The following is a 14,279-nucleotide window of genomic DNA, read 5'->3' as shown; positions in this document are numbered from 1 at the left end:
GTGAGATGACACTGACTAATGGGATTGATCTCCCACATATATTTCCCACTGCAGACATTGGGCGTCTCTCAGCAACCTGGTGGCCTCCCTGCTGAACTCCATGAAGTCCATCGCCTCTCTGTTGCTGCTGCTCTTCCTCTTCATCATCATCTTTTCCCTGCTGGGCATGCAGCTTTTCGGGGGGAAGTTTAATTTTGACGAGACTGTGACCAAAAGAAGCACTTTTGACAACTTCCCTCAGGCTCTGCTCACTGTGTTCCAGGTGACGGCAGGGTTTTATTGGACCGCTTTGTAAAGAACGCTGTTAGGAAATGCTGTAAAGAATACAAAAGAGGGTTCAGAGTAAAGAAAATTCTCGCTCGACCAAAACTTTTACACGGTTGCAAACATCTATTTTTCTATTTGTTATTGTCTGCATTTCATCTGGCAGATCCTGACAGGAGAAGACTGGAATACTGTGATGTACGATGGCATCATGGCGTACGGTGGGCCGGCCTCCTCTGGAATGTTGGTCTCCATTTACTTCATCATCCTCTTCATCTGTGGAAATTGTATCCTACAAACACACACTTGTTATTGTACTTCTATCTTTGTGAGGACTTTCCTAGACATAATGAATTTCCCTAGCTATCCCAACTGACCCCCTGACCCTATCCTAAATCCAATTTTAACCTCAACCTTGAAACCACACCTTAGTCCACCAACATTCATTTGAAGTTGTGAGGACCAGCCAAAATGTTCTCAATCCTGAAAAAGACCTCACTTTGCCAGTAGAATGAGAATTTTGGAACTCGGTATGTAGCAAGTACAAGAACACACATAGAGAATAAATGTGAATAAAATCTTTGTGGACTGTTGGCGAGTGTTTTCTCCTTAAGTCACATGACCAGACATCCTCCTAAATGTCTTCTTGGCTATCGCTGTTGACAACCTGGCAGATGCAGAAAGCCTCAACACAGCACAGAAGGAAGAAGAAGAAGCAAAGAAGAGGAGGAACAGTGCCAAGTACAGTTCCAAGAAATTTCCATTTTTACTTTTAGTTTTTCCATGTACCTTCTGTTGCAAGATCATTGAAACCATTTGGATCTATTTTATTTGTTTCCAACAGGGATAATAGAGTGGATCTAATAGAAGGCAAAGAGACCAAGGTAAAACATTACATTGTCTTTGCAGTTCATGTCATTTAATCCTAATGAATTCATTGGTTTTAAATGACTGGTCTTTGCATGATTTGAGTGTGAATCCTGATCACTGTGTGTAGGCTCTTTCACAGGTTCTGTTGATGGAAGACAAGGAGTCTAATCCTGAAGTCAACTCACCAGGTAAAACCTGTCTTTATGAACAGGAAACCAAAAGCTGATAAGAGAACATTCAAGTCCTCTTCTGCTTAAAGCAGCATACCTTATTATTACACTTAACATCCACTCCGTTATTAAAATTAATATTGGCATCATGCAAACGTTCACTTAAGTAGAAAGTGTTTGTTTACGTGCTTAAAAATACTAAATTTAAGTACTTGAAAAAAGTCTAGAAAAACCAACAAAAACGTAATTTTATTTCAGTTTCTGATGATGATGAGGAGGAGGAGAATTATGAGGACCTCCCAGAAGTCCCACCGGGGCCTCGCCCTCAGAGGTTGTCTGAACTCACCATCAAGGAGAAGATTCCACCCATCCCAGCAGGAAGCGCCTTCTTCGTCTTCAGTAGCACCAACCCGTGAGTCGCCAAGACATGGAGCAATAATTACAGACGTGCCACCACGCCTGCTCACTGACTCTTTTATTCTGTTCTGCCCCAGGTTCCGTGTGTTCTGCCACAAACTGATCAACCACCAGATCTTCACCAACCTCATCTTGGTCTTCATCATGCTCAGCTCCGTGTCCCTGGCTGCCGAGGACCCCATACGCAACTTCTCGGCCCGCAACATCGTATGTAAACACTCCCTGTTTGCACTCTCTGTAGGTTTCGGGGGAAAGCGTTTGGCTCTCGCTGTCTGATGATGCTAATATCCCGGAATGACTTGATGACTTGAACTTGTGCATTGCCTCTTGCAGATACTTGGTTATTTTGACTATGCTTTCACCGCAATCTTTACTGTTGAGATCCTGTTGAAGGTAAATGACCTGTGTGCTGTGCTGTGCTGTCATGGGTAGAGCTTCAGTAACCCTGCGTGCTTGTGTCACTCTGATTGCCTCCTCAGATCCTAGGCTATGCAGACTATGTCTTCACTAGTATGTTTACATTTGAGATCCTTATTAAGGTAAACATTAATAAAAAAAAAGAGAGAAAAAACAGCCCTACCTTTGCAACAGCCAAACCACGTCCAAGCTTGCTGCACACGTCCACCCTCCCTCCATTAGTTCTCTGTATCCGTCCTTTATTTCGGTCAAGAAGACTGCCTGGTTGTTTTGTTGTCATGGTACCAATCTGTCACTGTCAAGATGACATGTTTTGTCTGATAATATACTTGTTTGTAAGTCTAATCCAGATCACCCTTCCGCTTTATCCCCGGCTAGCCTAATGGATACTTGCTAAATTGTTAAACCTTAAAGGCTAATTTAAAAAAACACAATTAATTTAAAATAAAATTTCGTTTCCACATTCATCCAAAGAAACAACAATACGGTCACTTTTTCTGACCGTACCATTGTTTTAGAATGAAATCTTCCACCTTTTCTGTGTGCTTGCTGTATGAAACCAGGTAAATCTCACAGATTAAGGCTGGAAAATTTGAAGAAAAGAGGATTAAAGGCCCCATTTTTTCTGAAGCATTTTCACTTATCTGCACTGGAAATGAGTGTGGCAGCTTGTGGATAATGTCCCTAATCTTTCATCTGAACTTATATCACTGTTTGTGTGCGTTTTGTGTGTGGGTGTGTGCAGCTCTGCATGCACATGTTTGCTACGTAACTGACCTCTGACTGTCTCATCTTTGCAGTTTTCCCTTTAATAGTCAAATGTCTTGTAAAAACCAGTTCAAGCCATTGTTGCTTAGGATGCTACAATTATTGTTTAATTAAAAAGCCATTGACCTTTTGGAAATCAACCACCTTTAACTGTATTTACTGTGTTAAATGAGAGACGTGTGTTCAGTGTGGACTGAGCCTGGACTCTCCTCTGTTCAGATGACAGCGTTCGGAGCGTTTCTCCATCAAGGAGCATTTTGTCGGAACTACTTCAACCTTTTGGATCTGCTGGTGGTCGGAGTGTCTCTGGTCTCCTTCGGCATTCAGTGAGTGCTGCTCAGTCACTTTTGAATTCCTGAGTATTTAAAGGAGTGAGGTAATGTGGTTGATCCTTCATAAAACTGCCCAAGTTTCAGGCAAATGCCATACCGGATCATAAAATGGACCTGACTGGCCAGGAAATGGAATGGAGGAAGTTTACGCTACCAGAATCCTCCGCAGTAGAATCCATTGTTATGTGTTTTTCTATGGCAGGTCCTCTGCTATCTCAGTCGTGAAGATCCTTCGTGTTTTAAGAGTCCTTCGTCCACTCAGGGCCATCAATAGAGCCAAAGGCCTCAAGGTGAGAACAGCAAGAACACGACCCGATGCCCATTTTTCCGCTGTCAATGGACTCCTGTCGCTGAGTGGCGCCGCCTGTTTTGCAGCACGTGGTCCAGTGTGTCTTCGTGGCCATCAGGACCATCGGTAACATCATGATTGTCACCACGCTGCTGCAGTTCATGTTCGCCTGTATCGGAGTGCAGCTCTTTAAGGTACTGTACGGGGTCCCCGCTGGAAGATAAGAACAGAATAAACCGCAATGGTCGGCCCAAAGGGCAGCTTTGAGTTTCTCCGCTCTGATTTTCAACGCAGGGAAAATTTTATCGCTGCACCGATGATGCAAAGTCCAGTCCAGAGGAGTGCAAGTGAGTTTGTTTCGTTTCTATCTTTGGGCAGCGAGCACTTTCAGAGGTGTGTATATGTAGCTGACATTTCATTACTAAAACCCAGAGGCACCTACATTCTGTACAACAACGGGGATGCAGCGTTGCCTATGGCGAAGGAGAGGATCTGGTACAACAGCGACTTCAACTTTGACAATGTCCTCATGGCTATGATGGCCCTCTTTACTGTCTCCACCTTTGAAGGATGGCCCACGTAAGTGTGCTGTGGAGACGGTAAAATCCACCCTTGTATTCTCCAGTATTTCCTCAATTGTCTCTGGGTTTTGGGTTCATCTCTGCAGGCTTCTGTACAAGGCTATTGACTCCAACAAAGAGAACATGGGTCCCATCTACAACTACCGCATTGAGATCTCCATCTTCTTCATCATCTACATCATCATCATCGCTTTCTTCATGATGAACATCTTTGTCGGTTTTGTTATTGTCACCTTTCAGGAGCAGGGGGAGAAAGAATACAAAAACTGCGAACTGGACAAGAACCAGGTAGGAGCCCTGTATGTGAGAAGGATTCTCACATACATTTCAGAAATCACATGCTAAATGAACTCCATCGTCCACGAGTTGTGACACTGTAGAACACCAACACCCAGTTCTGGCTTACCTCCATTGGAAGTTGTACTCGTGTCTGTCTGTGTGCTCTCGCAGCGTCAGTGTGTGGAATACGCTCTTAAAGCTCGTCCACTGCGGAGATATATCCCCAAAAACCCGTACCAGTACAAGTTCTGGTACGTGGTGAACTCTACTGGCTTCGAGTATGTCATGTTCATACTTATCATCCTCAACACCTTGTGTCTGGCCATTCAGGTAAGTTGGTCACCTCAGATCTACACATGTACAATATTTCAGAAACTACAGAGCCTCTTAAATTTCAACAACCCAAATCTGTCTTTTTCCAGCACCACGGTCAGTCTCATTTGTTCAACTATGCCATGGACATCCTCAACATGGTTTTCACTGGGGTTTTCACTGTGGAGATGATCCTCAAGCTCATTGCCTTCAAACCCAGAGTGAGTCTCTCCTCTCCTCCTCCTCCCCCTCCTCCCCTCCTCCCTCCTCCCCCCCCCTCCTCTCCTCTCTCCTCCTCCCCTCCCCTCCCCTCCCTCACTTCCCCTCCTCTCCTCCCCTCTCCTCTCCTCTCCTCCTCCTTCCTCTCCTCCTCTCCTCTCCTCCTCCTCTCCTCCTCTCCTCCCCTCCTCTCCTCTCCTCCTCCTCTCCTCTCCTCTCCTCCCCTCCCCTCCCTCCCGTCTCCCCTCAAGAAAAGGAAAAGAAAAAGAATCTCTCCTCTCCTCTCCTCTCCTCTCCTCTCCCCTCCTCTCCTCTCCCCTCCCCCCCCTCCCTGTCCCCTCCCTCTCCCTTCTCCTCTCCTCTCCTCTCCTCTCTCTCTCCTCTCCTCTCCTCTCTCTCCTCTCTCTCACCACATTACACAATTTGATTTATAGCGACCCCTGCTGGACCACAGGGAATTACAGCAACCTTTCAACAATTGTCGATGTATCCAAAGACACCCCAGAGGCTCTTCCCTGCACCTCTGTGGACTGTTGTGACTCCTCTTCCAGTTATTCCTCATCAGGGTCCTTCAGTGCTCCTCACCCCTCTGTTCCTCTCCTCTTCCCCTCTTCCCCTCTTCCCCTCCCCGCTGGCTGCGCATGCTGCCATGTTCAGGGCTACGTCAGGGACCCCTGGAACGTCTTCGACGCTCTAGTGGTGATCGGCAGTGTAGTCGACATCATACTCAGCCAGGTAGACTGACATCACGTGTGTGCCACTCTGGCTTTCCCTCGTCCTGCTCTGTCACCTCTTCTCCTCCACTCATTTCTTTCCTCCCTGTCCTACTTTTGTGTTTTTATTTTGCTTTTTTCTTGGTCCGTTTGTTTGAACCATTATTGGTGAGGATGAGTCCTTCAATGAGCCCCAGAGACTTCATCCATGGTGACATCAGAGAACAGTGTTAGATTCCAACAGATGCGTTAAATGTTTCAAAAAGACGAGTAATGGTAACATTGTTCCAAACATGTTGTCGTCCATTTTGTTTTCTCAGTCAGCACAGTCTTACAGTTATAGTTTACAGTAGCTTAGTTTTAAATGAGTCCACCTTAAATGTCACCTTTAGCTTCCGTTGCTTCTATCAAATCACAACTTTTAATGTCATCTTTCTGCCATTCACACTCCTTTTCTCCCTTGCTCTGTTTTCTCTGTTTCTCTTTTTTTTGTGTGTCTTTGTCACGTGTGCTCACAGAACTATTTTGCTGATGCATGGAACACATTTGATGCCTTAATTGTTGTGGGTAGCGTGGTTGATATTGCCATCACTGAGATCAATGTAAGTAGTCATTTTGGCACCCACACATGTCTGCCTCATTTTGACACAACAGAGGGCCTTGTAGTAGGCCCGCAGTTAGAGTTGCATTTCATCGATCTGTTTCACAGCTCATTGGAAGAGTTATAATGCAATACAAATTTGCTTTATCTGCTATGCTGCTACTTCAAGGCCTGTCTGGTCTGCATTAACTCTAACCCCTTAAAGTTTGGTTTTAATGTTTTTAATGTATGTGACGTGTTGAGAGGCGCTTTGTTGGGCGCTATTACAGCTGAAGTGCAAATTCACTTCAGGTGCTCCTGTTTGCCACCTGAACAGGTGACTAGACCACCTATAGTTAAATAGGTCACTATTTCATAAAGAGAGGGATAATCCAGGAATAGTCCAAGGCCAAGCAAGGATGCCTCAAAGAGCAGTCATCATGCTTTTGGACTTGGCCAAGCACCATGTCTCAGCCTGGTCCAAGTACAAGGGTTCACTCTGTGTTCCTTGATCATAACAACACTGCTTCCCGAAGGTTTGGCTGCAGATGCATTCTAATAAGCTGGCCAGACCTTGCTATCGGTCCGCCTGGCTCTGGGTTGTGTTGGAGGAATTAAGGAGATCATTGAAAAATCCCATCCACTGCCTGATTATAATATTTCCTTATTAGAATCCAGCAGCTTCCTGTCCTCACTGAAATCTGGATGGTGATGAGTCGCTGAAACCTAAACTCGCCACACATCTGGGGTTTAGTGTCTTTACCTCCCAACCATCCTCACTAACTAACCAGGCTTTGCAGGACCCTAGTTTAGATGGTTAAATTAGGTTCTCAAGAATAACACAATTTATCAATTTTACCAGATAATTCACACTCGGAGATAATTACCTTGTCAACAATAATTACCTTGTGTGCTGTTAAGATGATTATCTGTGGGGCTTTTGCATGAGCTCACAGTGAGAATGTTCTTGTTTAAACACGTGGGTTAAATCAGAGGTCGTGATATCTGATTGTCTGGTGCTGTGCAGCTGTTTGCTCTACCTCGGATTAACCTTAGGCTTTTGATTTCAAGTCGGCAGCCATTCCTGTCGTCAAGGTGATAGTGGATCCAGGGGTAAGAAACCCCCCTTTGTTTGAATTCGAGTCCGCTCATTCTGCTGTGATCATCCCAAAGTCAAAACTTTGAGATATTTTTGTCATTGCTTTGACGTTGAGCTCGCTGTTTCTGTGTGAATCCACCTTTGTCGCCATTATTTCATGGTTCAGTCAACATTTAAAGGTCTTGGCTTGTCTGTGTGCATGAGAGGGGGCAGAGAAACAGGCCTCAGTGGGTTTTCTCACAATTTCAACACGGCTGCAAAGTAAATCGTCCTCTTGTTTCCGTTCAAAAAAACCTGCATGACAAAACCAGAAACCATGTTGATGTCTGTATCACCTATCAAAGGTAGATTTGCAATGGTCTTGTTGTTGGTTTGGCTCCGCCTGTTGAATCACAGGAGTCCAGAATGTAAATGTATTATGTGTGTAAGTTCTGCAGATCTCTTTGTGGCATGGTCCGCATGTGCATCACAGTGCGTCCTGTAAAACTGTGCAGACGTCAGCAATGGGAGGGCGAATTCAGAGCAGCACTGACTTTTTGCATCGTATTTCAGTACTTATGAATGCATGCGTCACTGATCGCATGAATGATAAATTGAGTTTCATCCCTGCATTTGCTTGGAAGCTGCATCGTCCAGGCTTTTCTTCCTCTCCTCACTTTTAACGTTCCTGCCCTCAGAACACGGAGGACAGCGCTCGCATCTCAATCACCTTCTTCCGCTTATTTAGAGTGATGAGGCTGGTCAAGCTCCTGAGCAGAGGGGAGGGGATCAGGACTCTTCTGTGGACCTTCATTAAATCCTTCCAGGTGAGGCTGCGACAGCCGGTACACACCGTTTGTTTAGGTAATACCTGAAAATGGCAGTAAAACCACAATGTATAGTTAGCAGCTGATGGAATTGAATTCCAATGAGAAGATAATCCCCATTGCAGTCCAAAAGCTTTCGCATCAGGTCAATTGGGGGATAAATTGTTCCTAAACTGGGTTAGTGAACCGATGGTTGGGGAGATGGATGGAAATGCAGTGCCTAAAGTTTCCAACCTGCTTCTTTTTTCCCACCAAGGCCCTTCCCTACGTCGCGCTCCTGATAGCCATGCTCTTCTTCATCTATGCTGTAATCGGAATGCAGGTGATTTGTTCTTCTGATCCAACCCACTCTCAGAAATGCTGCCGCCTTCAGTGCCACTCTATTATGTGGGAAAGATTAGATAATCAGGTGACATTTCTTTGTTTCTACAGGTTTTTGGGAAAATAGCCATGGTCGACGGAACGCAAATCAATCGCAACAACAACTTTCAAACCTTCCCTCAAGCTGTCCTGATGCTCTTCAGGTGTGCGTCTGATTTAAACGATAAATCGAAGTAGTGTGTTTCCCCTCTCACTCGGGTCATTGTTCCTCGCGCTGTGATAGGTGCGCCACAGGTGAGGCCTGGCAGGAGATCATGCTGGCCTGCCTGCCAGGGAAGCTTTGCGACTCAGAGTCAGACTACAACCCCGGCGAGGAGCGAACCTGCGGCAGCGGCTTCGCCATCTTCTACTTCATCAGCTTTTACATGCTCTGTGCTTTTCTGGTAACTTTCAATCCGATGGTTTCTCGTCTTCCCGTAAACTCAACCAAACACAACCGGGGTTTCTCGTGTCTGTTTCAGATCATTAATCTATTCGTAGCCGTCATCATGGATAACTTTGACTACCTGACGCGTGATTGGTCAATCCTTGGACCACATCATCTCGATGAGTTTAAAAGGATTTGGTCTGAATACGACCCTGAAGCCAAGTGAGTGTCTCGGAGAAGAGGAAAATGTGTCCTATTTCCTTAAATTGCGCGTTCCCTCGTGTTGACTGCGCCTGATGGCGTGCTGCCTTTTATGTGAATGTGTGTGGTCGTCAGGGGTCGGATAAAGCACCTTGATGTGGTGACCCTGTTGAGGAGGATCCAGCCCCCGCTGGGCTTTGGCAAGCTTTGTCCTCACAGAGTGGCCTGTAAGGTGGGTTTCCACAACTCGACAACACGCGACTCTCTGGACGTGGGGAGTGTTGAGAAAATACAGGACTTCTTAACGTCCACATTTAATACGCCTCCGTCCGCATCCTGTTGCAGCGCCTGGTGGCGATGAACATGCCCCTCAACAGTGACGGGACAGTCATGTTTAATGCCACCTTGTTCGCTCTGGTCCGCACCGCTCTCAAGATTAAGACGGAGGGTGAGTCTGCACCATTTATCGACCACGTTCAAGTCTCGGCGTGTCGGGATTCTGATTCGGGTGAACATTTATTAGCAGAAATCGAGATTTTCAGCATACTGACCTTCAAACCATAGGACATCAACTGTCCACGTGAGGGAACTAAAATAATGGCAGAAATTAATTCCTCCGCCAGGATAGAGATGAAAAAGCAGGGAGTGAAGTGACTTATCTTCCTTTTAGCTTTACAACAGGAGTATCATTGATTCATTCCTAACTGTATATAGTCTACTTTTAAACAGTTGAATCCATCATATCCTCCAAATTTACATCTTCACCGTTTCTCAGGAAACTTGGATCAGGCCAATGAGGAGCTCAGAGCTGTGATCAAGAAGATCTGGAAGAGGACCAGCATGAAGCTGCTGGACCAAGTTGTGCCCCCTGCCGGCGGTCAGTAGTCACTACACACAGCAAACTTGGAAAAAGCGTCATATGCAACGTGTTGTCTACATGCTCCGGACTCAGAATTTAATAATTCTAATCAAAGCATCTGAATTATATACTGAAAACATATGGTGTAAAAAGCACTGGCCAATATTTTCATAAATTAGATTTATGTGTAATGCCTACCTATAAGTACCAATTAGAAGTGTCTTTTTTAACTGAGCGTGTTTACATGTCCTGTAGTGGTGTCTTTGTTTTTGTGTTTGCTGTTTTATAATTTATTTGCATGTCTCTTAGCTTGTCACACTCTGTTCTCCCTTTTCTTCACCTCTTTTCTGTCGAGCTTTTCTCTTCCACAGCTGCTTTCGTTGCCTGTAGAGCGCTTGATCGCCAGCCTTCTTATTTTCTCTTTCTGCCGTCTTGAGCTCTCTGGTGCAGTTCTGTTTTAGACTGGTGGCATAAAACTAGTAACTAATGTACACAAAAAAGAAAATGAGACTTTGCCCAGAACGACAACCTTCTGTCTGTACCCAGAATGTTCCCTACGTAATCATCAATTAGTCTCAGATTCATTATAAAGACAGGAATTATCACGTTTGATCTCTTTATTCTTTGAACTCTCAGATTATCTATTACAGCTGTCGGTCCATTTATCTTACAAATCACAGAAACTTGGTTTTCAACATAAATCACAGCCCAACTCACTTAAATATCTTATTAATACATAAATGTAAAAATCCTGTGCACATTCTTACAGAATGACTACGTTTGTCGTTCTTTTGCAAAGTTTCCATGCTCTCTCTCTTGGGCTGAATCACGGGGTGGAGAGAAATATGGGTTAAAGACGGAGCACTGAGCTTAATTGCCATTTTAACTTCACTCATTTCAAGTGAAAAGGGGATGAAGTGAACATGGCAGAGAAAACCTGATTCCCTGCAGCCTTTGATTCAGCCTCATGTTTCCTTTAGTCTCTCTCCCAGTTTGCTTAAGCAGCCACTTCTCTGAGTGAATCAGACCTGTGCTTGGTTGACCTCCCTGCATGGCTCTAATAGCGCTAGCTTGATTTGCTGCTCTGCCTTTTTGCCATGTATCAGCACTTTTTAACGCTGCTCCTTTCTTGCATGTGCTTCTTCTCGCTACAGATTGTGTGTCTTTAGCTGTCTGTGTGTCTTTCGTTGACCACTGTGACGGCTGTTCAGTGTAGCAAACGGAAATGTGCGGTCGCCACATTCCGCCGTGCTGCTGTGTGTAGTGAAGCAGTAGTCGTCACTCAGCAAAAATAGGGCTGTTTTCTTGGAATTTAACACTGGCTAAGCCAGATTTAGATGATGCAGGTTGAGTGTGTGTTTGTGTGTGATGTACATGCAACATAGTGACATATGAATTTTAACGTGAAAAAAATAATACTTGTTGTGATAAGGCTGTTTGAGGGTTAAGACTTGGTTTAAGGTTAACATTAGGAGTTTAGGTGTGAAGTTTAGGGAAAGTGGCAGTGAAATGCATGGTGTCTAGGATAGTCCCCACAAGGATAGATATACAACTGTGTGTTTGTTTCTAAGATCTATTTTGCGACTCGGTCAGTGAGTTTACTGTTTTTGTGTTGTTTTCCTTTTGCTGTTGATGGTTTTTGTTGTTGTTTTTTACTTGAATACCAGGAATAATGTGTTTAAATTTAGAGCTTTTAGACGCCTTGGTTTCAAGAGCGTTTAATCCACGACGGTGGTGTCCAGGATCGGTCTGAGGAGTTTTGTTGGCTGAACGCAGCGGGTTAGACACTCTTTCAGAGTTTCAGTGTTTGGTGCTCATCCTGGAAGCCTCGGTGTGTCTGGTCTGTTCACTCAGATGACGAGGTCACTGTGGGGAAGTTCTATGCCACCTTCCTGATACAGGACTACTTCAGGAAATTCAAGAGGCGCAAAGAGCAAGGTCTTGTGGGTAAGCGCTCGAGGGAGAGGCTCAGCGCCACCATGGCTTTACAGGTGAGTCCAGCACACTTGACCTTAGACCTTAAAAACGTTACTTATACAACCTGGCTTTAGCTGCCATGATGTAGCGCTCCGCTGCCGACTTATTCCTCTGCTCCAGACTTTACTCTTCTTTATTGAAAATAGAAGAGCTGTCCAGGTACTTTTGCTTCTATAGCCACTGTCATTGCAGGCTGGCCTCCGCACCCTGCACGACATTGGACCAGAGATTCGCAGGGCCATATCATGTGACCTGCAGCAGGAGGGGCTGGTAGATGGTAATGAAGAAGAGGAAGAAGAGCAAATCTACAGGGTAAACCCTCAGATAATCTGTGGCTCTGTCAGCTTTTGCTGATACAACATAGAGTACAGAAATCAACATGAATTCTTTTGATATTCTTTTTTTAAATGCAAACGTTGCTTTAGTTGTTCTGGCATCTCTTTGCAGCGCAACGGAGGCCTTTTTGGGAACTACATCAACCACCTCAATGCAGACAAACAAGGTTTCTCCCATCTGACCACCGCCACCCAGCGGCCCTTGCAGATCCTACCCCTCTCCCACACTGCGGTCGAGCCCATGACCACAGTCAGGCGAGCCAGCGGAGGGGAGAGGCAGCTCAACGCCTCACCCATCCACAATCATTGTCACCACCCTCACCCCTACAACCACCCCGCCTGCCAGCAGTCACCCATCCCCTCCAATGCCAACCTCAACAACGCCAACGTGCCCTCACTTCTGGCCATGAACACTGGGAGGCAGCAGAGGTGTTTGTTAAGGCGCGACCGCCCCTCCTCCACTAAGAACGGCTCGTCAGCGTGTACTTACAGTAAAGGTGTCCATGAGAAACTGTGGAAGTCACACTCAAGCAGGTGAGTGGACAGAGCCCCAGAGAACACCAAAGTCTGTTGTATATGATGTGCTGGAAACTGCTGCAGTAATCAGTCACTGGTCACTGGATTAATCCATCCAGACAAATATAAATGGACTACTGGTGCCAGTGCGCACCCTGCATTTGCCAGTAAAGGCACATTTACTATTATTATCATCATTATTATTACTATTTACAGACTGGTTCATAGCAAACTTAAAGAAACTGGCTGTAAGTGGCATTTTTATGATCTTTCTTTTCCCTTTTTCCTCTTACTAACATATTTGTTTTCCTGCTGGCACAATCACGTCACGCTGACTTCCCAGTCCACGGAGCAGGACCCTCTGCTTCGAGTCCCACGTTAGGTGTGTTCAATTCGCCCCCCCCCCCCCACACACACACACACACACACACGCACACACACGCACAAACACACCACTTGAATTACATGGCGATTCCTCCCTCACAGGTCAGAAAGCAGCCTCACCGTCTCAAGGGAGGATGTCAGAGACGAGGACAGCGAGGAGGAGAGGGGCTCGGGGGAGTACTACAGCGGGGAGGAGTTTAATGAAGATGACATCATGCTTGCGAGGGACAGGTATCAAAAAATAACAGCTGACCTAGAGCTGAGCAGGACAACAATAAACGCACCGTATATAAACTGTAGCTTTGAAAAGCTTTCTCGGTTGTTAAAGTTTCAAAATCCTGGGTCCTCTTGATAAATACACATCATTTTTGTCCCTTTGTTCCTCAGGTTAGTGAAGCCTGACAAACTTGACGCAGAGGACGACGCTGCCCTGCAGGTTTCCGCCGACGACCACCTCGATGTTTTCTACGATGACGACCAGCAGCCGATATACCAAACAGACAGGCGTTCGCCCAGGAGATGGTTTCTCCCCTCACCTCAAAGTAATGCGCTTTTTTCCCCCAGAGGCAGGTGTTGAATGTAGAATGAACCGACTCAGCACTTTTTTGCGCACCGCCCACACACTCCTGAAGTCAAAAATGTGTGAATCCGGAATATTATTGCATGCAAGAAACAAACTCATAACTGTATTGTAGCAAACAACTGGCCATTGCTGTGTTTTCTCTGGTGGTGACCACCGACCCCCAAACTCACCTCGCTTTGGTCGTTTCAGCCTCAAAAAGGCCGCCATTCAATTTTGAGTGTCTTCGCAAAAAGAGCAGTGAAGAGGAGACCCCCCCGCCACCTTCCCCATCCTGCACAGCTCTGCCACTGCATCTGGTGCAGCAGCAGGTAGACACTCCGGCCTCAGAGGGAAATGTTGTTAGACAGAGCACGCGAGGCGTTCTGACCCATTTCCGGTAACCCTGTCAGGTGATGGCGGTGGCCGGCCTCGATGCCAGCAGACTGCACCACCTGTCGCCAGCACGGTCGCTTTGCTCCTGGGCCACACCCCCCGCCTCACCCATCCACCTTGACGGCTCACCTAACTACACGCCCCTGATACAGGTGCGACACGCCGTGCGATAACCTGTGCTAATCCGC

At 45.9% G+C, this 14,279-nt stretch overlaps 1 protein-coding gene across 23 annotated transcripts in view; it reads left to right on the top strand.

Moving 5' to 3' along the window:
• Window positions 1-14,279, top strand: part of cacna1db (calcium channel, voltage-dependent, L type, alpha 1D subunit, b) — a 46,136-nt gene that overhangs the window by 28,774 nt on the left and 3,083 nt on the right. For 5 of the 23 annotated variants that reach the window (XM_057041819.1, XM_057041815.1, XM_057041811.1 and 2 more), the window contains 35 exons: window positions 55-262; window positions 431-551; window positions 891-1,005; window positions 1,109-1,148; window positions 1,262-1,322; window positions 1,563-1,716; window positions 1,799-1,928; window positions 2,055-2,114; window positions 2,201-2,260; window positions 3,126-3,232; window positions 3,441-3,528; window positions 3,614-3,721; window positions 3,822-3,874; window positions 3,960-4,106; window positions 4,195-4,396; window positions 4,559-4,717; window positions 4,810-4,920; window positions 5,576-5,653; window positions 6,150-6,233; window positions 7,988-8,116; window positions 8,373-8,438; window positions 8,549-8,640; window positions 8,721-8,880; window positions 8,959-9,086; window positions 9,201-9,297; window positions 9,411-9,513; window positions 9,841-9,942; window positions 11,779-11,915; window positions 12,094-12,213; window positions 12,349-12,770; window positions 13,096-13,134; window positions 13,239-13,367; window positions 13,524-13,678; window positions 13,909-14,027; window positions 14,109-14,243. In XM_057041819.1, the coding sequence (XP_056897799.1) occupies window positions 55-262; window positions 431-551; window positions 891-1,005; window positions 1,109-1,148; window positions 1,262-1,322; window positions 1,563-1,716; window positions 1,799-1,928; window positions 2,055-2,114; window positions 2,201-2,260; window positions 3,126-3,232; window positions 3,441-3,528; window positions 3,614-3,721; window positions 3,822-3,874; window positions 3,960-4,106; window positions 4,195-4,396; window positions 4,559-4,717; window positions 4,810-4,920; window positions 5,576-5,653; window positions 6,150-6,233; window positions 7,988-8,116; window positions 8,373-8,438; window positions 8,549-8,640; window positions 8,721-8,880; window positions 8,959-9,086; window positions 9,201-9,297; window positions 9,411-9,513; window positions 9,841-9,942; window positions 11,779-11,915; window positions 12,094-12,213; window positions 12,349-12,770; window positions 13,096-13,134; window positions 13,239-13,367; window positions 13,524-13,678; window positions 13,909-14,027; window positions 14,109-14,243 (4,219 nt within the window). Of the gene's footprint in view, window positions 1-54; window positions 263-430; window positions 552-890; window positions 1,006-1,108; window positions 1,149-1,261; window positions 1,323-1,562; window positions 1,717-1,798; window positions 1,929-2,054; window positions 2,115-2,200; window positions 2,261-3,125; window positions 3,233-3,440; window positions 3,529-3,613; window positions 3,722-3,821; window positions 3,875-3,959; window positions 4,107-4,194; window positions 4,397-4,558; window positions 4,718-4,809; window positions 4,921-5,575; window positions 5,654-6,149; window positions 6,234-7,282; window positions 7,325-7,987; window positions 8,117-8,372; window positions 8,439-8,548; window positions 8,641-8,720; window positions 8,881-8,958; window positions 9,087-9,200; window positions 9,298-9,410; window positions 9,514-9,840; window positions 9,943-11,778; window positions 11,916-12,093; window positions 12,214-12,348; window positions 12,771-13,095; window positions 13,135-13,238; window positions 13,368-13,523; window positions 13,679-13,908; window positions 14,028-14,108; window positions 14,244-14,279 lie in introns of all 23 variants that reach the window. The other 18 variants (XM_057041831.1, XM_057041832.1, XM_057041814.1 and 15 more) reach the window with 11 other exon arrangements.

Source organism: Takifugu flavidus, chromosome 8, assembly GCF_003711565.1.
Source record: "Takifugu flavidus isolate HTHZ2018 chromosome 8, ASM371156v2, whole genome shotgun sequence".
In the NCBI taxonomy this organism is placed as follows: Eukaryota; Metazoa; Chordata; class Actinopteri; order Tetraodontiformes; family Tetraodontidae; genus Takifugu; species Takifugu flavidus.
The sequence above is the reverse complement of the archived record's forward strand: the minus strand, read 5'-3'. Positions and strand labels throughout refer to the sequence as shown.